The sequence below is a fragment of the Nelumbo lutea genome, chromosome 1 (assembly GCF_056320005.1).
Source record: "Nelumbo lutea isolate HS-2025 chromosome 1, American lotus-T2T, whole genome shotgun sequence".
In the NCBI taxonomy this organism is placed as follows: domain Eukaryota; kingdom Viridiplantae; phylum Streptophyta; class Magnoliopsida; order Proteales; family Nelumbonaceae; genus Nelumbo; species Nelumbo lutea.
The window spans coordinates 198,752,046-198,759,777 of record NC_142684.1 but is presented as its reverse complement, the minus strand read 5'-3'; the positions used below and the strand labels follow the sequence as shown (position 1 = coordinate 198,759,777).

Below are 7,732 nucleotides of genomic sequence, written 5' to 3'. Positions count from 1 at the left end.
TTTTTAAAACATGTCTTTGTGTTTGTCTGCTGTAGTCAGAATTTCACATGGAACAACAAAAACTGATTTTTTTGAACAAAACATAGAAAAGAATCATCATACTAGCTGAAATATGTGAAGAATAGTTAGGATTATTGATTGAAAAGAGAAATGTGGCACTCATAAAATAATCCGATTCTGCACTTACACTATTGTAAGACTTGATTCTTTGAAGTATCAGCTTGTCTCGTGAATATTCTCCTTGGATTGGAAATTCATTGACTATTTCAGTATAATGAAAGCTTAGAATCTGGATCAGTAATTATGTTTATATTACTTATTGGCATTGATATCTCCAACAAGTATACATCCAATGAGTGAAGACACAAAACAATTCCCAACTTCAGTACTTGGAATCAGAATGTAAATTGCTCTACTATTTTATCTTCCTTATGCTTCAATTTTGATGTAAGTTTGACCTATCTGCAAATAGATCAACTCTACAACATAGCTGAAATACCGAAGATCAACTTCACTTTACCAAAGAGGAGTTAGCAAATCATATTTCTAATTACTGAAGGTCGGAAGGACATGGAAAATGTTACTTAACAAGACAAGAACAAAACCCCAATTTCATTCCATGTTAAAATATACAAGTGATCATTGAGATACCCAAGTGATGTGCTATGCTGTTGCATGGAATGATCAAATTGACAATCATACTGAATGGAACTTTAATCTTTGACTCCGTCTTTATCCCTTATTGAGCATTTTTTTTCCTCAGAAACTCTTTATTGAGTAAAAGTCAACTGCATTTTACTCCTGAGTTCAAGTTTTTTTTTTTTTTTTGATTTTGTTATTATTAGTTGTAGATTACCTGGATGAGATTTGATGGAGACATTTAAAATAGCTTTTGATCTCTCCACTTTACCACATGAAAATTTTCCAAGTCACCAAGTTAGATGTTCTATTATCAGCATATACAAAGTGAGTAGTGTTATAGTGGGATTCCAATTTGAAAATTCAGTTGGGTAGCTTGCTGTTTTTTTTTTTTTTGAAAAATTAAGGGATTTGGTTGCGTATTATATAGATGGTGCAGGGCGTGGGAAGAGTTAAGAGTGTTGAGGGATGAGAAGGTTACGTTTTAATTGAGGTTTTGGTCTGAAATATCAGAAACTCCAGACTTTCTCAAGAGAAAGAAAAGCAAAAAAGTTCATTGAAGTTCCGAAGGAAATATCAGATACAGCAGTGCTTGTCGTATCACGTTGGAAAGCGGATTTGGTACATTTGGTCGCATCCTGTTCCGAATCCCACATCGTTAACGAGTAAAGAGTCATAGGTGAAGCAATGGTATAAAAGGCAAACCGGGGCTCGCATACTTTTTCGGCCTTTTGGCTAAGATCAAGTGTAGTTTCTGTTCTTATCAGTTTATTATCTGATACGTGGGCCATCGGTCCACGTGATATTAAATTAATTTTTCTTGGGGGTGTGTCCTTAGCGGTAGCTTGCTACTGGGGTCTTCGCGCGTCGCTCTTGCTTTGCACTACTGCACGGGCTTCGCGCACCTCTACCAAATCAGTCTTCTAAGCTTTTATTGTAGTGGTACTGCCTTTAGTATTGATTTAGTTATGAATTCTGAGAAGCCAGCAATTCATTTTGAAAGGGGGGTCTCGTCTTAATTCAATTGAATGATGGAAATGGAAAAGCGGTTTTTCTTCAACCCAACCTGCGGAACTAGCACCAGACGGGGTGAGCCAACGGCCCCAGATGCCGCAAATTCTCACTCCACCTGTAGAATCCATACTCTCGCCTAGGGAGCTCTCGGCTTTGCCCAACACAACTGTAAAGGCTGTTGGAACGGGCTTTACCCTGACTGAAGCCGGACTCTCGCCGAATCCGCCCCACCGACACATAGCCTCTCCTAACTCCTAAGGATCCACCACCGTCGCCAGGTTGGTTTCTCCGTTAGGTGTCGGCAGTCCGCAGTTGGCAGAGAGAAGGCCTAATTGCAGCAGTGGAAGAGGAAAGGAGAGGCGAGGGACGAACAAAGGGTTCCAACTTTCAAATTTGGAAACGATAAGAAAATAGATCATTTGTTATTTTTTGAACTTTTTTTCGTTTGAGATACCGCATGAGTGCAGGGTGGACACAGATGTCGACTCGTCATTGGGAATTTCCGCATATTGGATTCAGTCGGACTCGATATGTAAATATAATAATTAGTCCCACATCGACTAGGTAAGAAAGAAGGGAAGGGAAGAGGCGATTATAAATAGAAGGGTAGAAGATTGAATGAACATACTTACCTGGACGGGGTCGATGGGTGATCAAGAAGGCTCATGGCCTAGGTTGGCGACTTCCATTGCACTTGGGAGGGGTGCCCGCCTAACATCTCCCCAAGTGGGAGAGTGTACGTCATAATTTGTGGTAGTGGGGGTACGCGTTCGCGCGGCCCCTACCCAAATCTTTCATTCCAAGCTTTTGTGTATACATATCTTTGTATCTTTTTCAATGGTGTTTTTAATCATTATATGCTTTAATTTTCTCCACGCACATGGATTGGTTAAGATCCTCAGTTCAATTTAGTAGACAAACAATCAAATGGACCATCCGTTTGCCTGATGTACAATTCTCAATCAATGGATGATGATGAAGCCTTTTTCATTTGCCCAAAAAAGTGAGACATGAAACAACCTTTTACATTTTATCGGAACTACAAACAAAATACAATGTTTAGAAGAATGGAAACATGGCTTAGGTATTCTATCCATTGCGCAGCGTTCTTTCATTCCAACAATACGAAATATGGAATATTCAGATTAGTTATTACATTGTTATCACTGACGGTTTCAAAAGAAAAAGGAAAGGAGCCTGCCTATTTGGTCATTGATTCTCTTCTCAAAGCATTTGACCGAGCATGATAATCATGTCTCACCATCCTACCACCTCACCACTTTGCTTAAAAAGAAACCGGTTGTCTATCTGGCCACGTTTCTATTCTTTCAAAATATTTGACAGGCACAACACCGTCGAAGCCTTCAGTCAAGATTACCTTGTTGTCTGAAATGTACAGCTTCATTCCATCTGGAACAATAACTAATGCATTAGTATCATCCATGTTGTCTAAAGGTTTCCAACTCAACTCTTTTTAACGTACTGCAGAAAACTCTTACCTTCGAGGGCCCTTCTGACATCTAAGAAAATTAACACATTAACATCCCGTCGCATACCTGCAAAAATGGGCAAGTCGTCTAATGGTAACAAAAGCTAGCATATCTGTACAAGGAGAAAATTAAAACACCAAAGATGTTTAAAATTCATGCATTGAATGTCTTGAAGATTATATCTGTTTCTCCACGAAGAAAAGAATTGCAAATCATTTATGCTTATTTTACCAGATTTTGGTGCTTATCACAAAAAAAAAAAGCTTACTTTACCAGATTTTGGCGTTTAAATGTGGTATTCTTCATAGTTTGTGTCTATCATGGCAATTGGTATAGCAGCAGAGGAAGCTAATGTGTATGTAAACACATTTAAGTAAAAAATTTCCGCACACCCGATTAATGGCAATGAATGACCCGGCAAGTATAAAGGGTAATCATGAATGGTCTGAATATTTTCTCAAAAAAAATGCTCGAACATTTTGCTCGAAATCATTTACAACGAGATAAACATAGATATTAAGAGATCCTGTATTTAGTTTTTGTCTTTTCAATTGCGATGAAAAAAGGAGTTTGTTAATCTTTTCCTACCCTTTGGTTCTCCTTTGCCTCATAGATCCAAAACCCAAACCCAGGATCGTAGACTGACTAAGTCACTAAACCTTCATTGTGGTGAAAGCTCCCTCCTCTTTAATAGCCACCAGATCCAAGCAAGATCTCTCCATTACCGTTGATGGTTGTCCTTTTCTTGTCAACAAGTGAACCCAAGCACAGATATTGACCTCAACATTCTTTATTATTCTTGAGCCTTCAATCAGGAACAACCAACATATGTCAATATTGTGCTTGAGTGAAAGCTAGAGAATGATTAGAGGGTTCCAGGATCAGAACTTTGGACTACTGGCCCATCGAGGCCACCTGATATTTTTAGTGCTCTAGCTTGATGAGCATGAGCATGTAAGGCGTGGAGTACAAGTAGTGGAACAAAGTCAAAATCAAAGAATACAATCTAAACCTGGTTCCCTAGTTCATTGAAGGAAACATAAGGATTATCCTATCATATACACTACCAAAATTATTCTCTTTTGTTTTTTTCCCTTTTCCCTTCTCTTTTTTATCTACTGTTCACAATTTAATACATGAAAAAAATCAATTAGCTTGGCTTACCACTAATTACACTCCCATCTGTTAGCAAGCCGCTTGAAAAATGAACATGCAACCTTTTCATACGTTTCAGACCAGACTGCAGAATTGATTCAAGATTCCTCTTATAGGTTCCATGTACACAGACTGAATATCAAGGAAGGAACTAGATGTGAGAAAGTCACGAATTCAAATCATGGTTCAAAGATATGCAATATTGCAACTAGAGACTTGAGAGTATGATATAAATTCATTAGAAAGTATTTTAACCTGGAGCTTCCTCAGCTGAAAGAATGGGCTTTGATAAACTTTCAGATTCAACGATCTGCAAAGAAACGTGCAAAAATCCTAATAGGTTAGTTTAATATTAATAGTCCTAGACAGGAAATTGGGTAAGGGAGAAGAATCCAACCATGAACATAATGCATGAAAGTTGAAAGAACTTCACATAACATTCTTGAATCATTAAATATGTGTTACTGTTTGTTTTGCAGAGACTTTAATTATTACTTTATCTTGGTCTTGGTGCGAAAAAAAGGGAAGATATATAAAGCATTTAAGGTTGATTTTTTGGAACAACTTCATATAAGATATTGACCAAGAAGATCCACCAGTTGGTGCCTGTAAATCCAAATTCAACATAACATCTAATGAACTTACATGAACATGGCATGCTGATAATTTTATTATAATAGCCCTTGGTGGTGAAGGATGCAAATCTTTGCAGCCAAAGTCTAAAATATTATTTGGCAATATACCCATGCCCAAACAAGATAAGAACCTACTTATAAAAAAAAAAAAAAACAAAAAAAAAAACAAAAAACAAAAAACAAAAAACAAGATAACATCCTCCTTCCTCTTCTTCCTCCTCATCCCCCTCCTCTTAAGGAGGCTTATACCTCCTTGTGTTCAGGAGACTTACGCCTCTTATGTTCTGAACTACACCTCATGCCTCTAGGTAGTGGAAGTGTGGAACGCGGAACGTCTTGTGTCACGTCATTAGCATTAACTAGTTATTGCATTGACTGCATAGAACAAAATAATCAGTCAACGTTTCCCCACATATACAATCCAAACTGTCCCATCAAAGGTAACATAGGGTCTGGTCCAACATTATCCAGATTCAGATCAGACACTTTCAGACCCAACCTGGATTTTCCCTGAGCTATCCATTCCCATCAGCGAACAGCACAGACAATGAAACAGTACCATCCATCCATGTAGAAAACAATAAACAACCTATATTTGTATTTGTGTATTTGTTAGGACTTAGGATTACTAGAATCCTTCACAAATAATATTAATAATAGTAATGTAATAATAAAAAAGAGCACAAATGTGCATTTGATAAAAAAGAGCACAAATTTTTTAATACAAATACCTCAATCAAACTTCATAAATGTTCACATTTTTATTCTTGTTCTTTTTTATTTCCTGCTTTGTTGGGTGAAATGAAGTATAAAGTTGAAACGCATGATGCAGAAAACAGTTGCACTACTAAAGGGAACATTACCTCTATTGTGTGCCCTTGGTTTGCACGAATCAACAGTTCCCCATTTTCCTCCAAGAGGCTAAATCGCTGTTTATTATCCTTTCTGACTGCCTGAAAATTTTATACATTAATAATCAAAGTAGTTCTGTTTAGGAGATCTATGTCAATTGTCAGAAAGGGGCAGTGAAACTTGCAAGAGGCATCCTTTGTTAAATATATAGGTTGAATGAAGAACAAGAAGAATATGTAGATATCAGTATATGAGCACAAAATCAGATACAAGCATCACAAGTGATACCATATTTTGGTAGTAAAATGTGGTATTTTCCCCTCCCAATCCGTATGGTATGCTCTTTTAGTTTTATGTCTTTTGAAAAGTAAATTATGAATTGTATTGTATTAACTGTAGATGAACCAAGAGATACATCATAGCTCATTTACCCCTTAAACCTGTAACTAAAAGTATAAAATTTGAAGAAATTGAAAAAAGAACGAAAATAGAAAGAAATAAGAAGTAAAAAAAAAAAAAAAGCTTATAGAACTAACCTCCCTAACTTCGTCAACCGTGTGTGATCTTAATGGGATATTAGCATATGTTTTCATATTCATCTTCAGGAGATCATTCACCTTGACATACCCATCATTCCGGATATCCAAGTTCAATTCAGTAGCCATATGGCGCAATATGCGTGTTCTGAGAAAAAATTACAGAAAAACAGAATTGCCTTAACTAAATTATACCCACTTAGATACACACCAGAACCAAACTACCATAAAGGAGAACATGATTGTTTCCCTCTCCCTCGCGCTCCCTCTCGAAGAGACGCAATCAACTAAAATCAAATTATTTGCAAATTTTATTACACTTTTTCGAATTCTCAAAAGAAAGGAACAAGAGCAGAAATTCAAATGGAATAAAATCATGTCAACGAAGGTTAAACAAAGAGATACGAAGTTCGACTACTTTAGCTGAGGCATCTACATTAGAGAAAACAGAATGAGGTAATTCATCGAATCCAAAATATAGTTAGGTTATGCTTACAAGAGTCTCCCAAGAGCGTCAATTTTATCTTTGGCGGGTTCCCTTCCGCCTGCCGGTCGCTGCCGATCTTCTCTCATCTCCGAACTCCTACCTTTACCACCACTAGTGACGGAAAAGATAAGAAACAAAAGAATATTAGGCCTTACAGTCATTATCAACGTTCTAACATAGAAGAAGAGCTGGATGGAAGAAACATAAGAGAAAATAATAAAGGATTAGGGTTTCCGGAGAATTCTATCTTAGTAGAAGGAAGAGGAGCAGCACCTTCTTCTGGGAAGGGCAGAAGCGGAGAAAGAAGGGCTCTTGGTGTTGGTGGCCTCCATTAGGGTTAAGGCGCCAAAACTAGTTACAAGCGATGAGGTTACAGGCGCAATTGCAGCAGCAACGGGAGAGAGTGAAGCACAGAAGCGCAGAAAACGAAGCCCATGGTTGCTTGCGGTTGCTAACATTACAGTAGCACTGGTTCGGATCTCTGTTGTGCATTCGTCGTTCGTTTCGATAAACTGGCAGGCCCAAATGTAGAAGATCCCTTGGGCATGGGCCGAGGCCCTGGACTCATTTGTTAAGCTAAGTAGTTAAGTACTTTGGACTGGCTCCTGATCTCATAGGACATGTTGGCGAGGCCCAACTGCCCAAAAGTCAAGCCAAATGTATATTTTCTATTTTTCTGTAATTTTGATTGTAAATTTAAGGAAAAACCAGGCATGATCCCTGTACTAAGTACAGGGTCAATAATATGAACAATTTCAAATTTTCATTTTTTTTAAATCATTTATATTAAAAATTCAAGTTAATTTTTTATTTGATGTAATAGAATTACCATATTTTATCTAGGAAATGACCATGTAGTAAACACAGAGTAGTCACACGTATGTATTGTTTTGGTTTTTTATAGTAATATTATTTTATTTGAAT

General features: G+C 37.3%; 1 protein-coding gene and 2 non-coding genes across 3 annotated transcripts; 2 read left to right on the top strand and 1 right to left on the bottom strand.

The window, feature by feature from the left end:
• The first annotated feature begins 1,354 nt into the window (after positions 1-1,354).
• LOC148880272 (U2 spliceosomal RNA) lies at positions 1,355-1,549 on the top strand. Its single transcript, XR_016106017.1, has one exon. It is a non-coding gene; the product is annotated as a U2 spliceosomal RNA (small nuclear RNA).
• A 728-nt stretch (positions 1,550-2,277) lies between these two features.
• Positions 2,278-2,438, top strand: LOC148880271 (U1 spliceosomal RNA). Its single transcript, XR_016106021.1, has one exon. It is a non-coding gene; the product is annotated as a U1 spliceosomal RNA (small nuclear RNA).
• Positions 2,439-2,657: 219 nt separating this feature from the next.
• LOC148880270 (uncharacterized) lies at positions 2,658-7,361 on the bottom strand. Its single transcript, XM_088962140.1, has 8 exons — positions 7,082-7,361; positions 6,818-6,919; positions 6,322-6,469; positions 5,797-5,886; positions 4,554-4,608; positions 4,308-4,430; positions 3,153-3,209; positions 2,658-3,063 (listed from the first exon to the last, which is right to left on the bottom strand). The coding sequence occupies exons 1-8, from the start codon at positions 7,264-7,266 to the stop codon at positions 2,939-2,941; spliced, it is 885 nt and encodes a 294-aa protein (XP_088818266.1). The 5' UTR covers positions 7,267-7,361; the 3' UTR covers positions 2,658-2,938.
• Between the last annotated feature and the right edge of the window lie 371 nt (positions 7,362-7,732).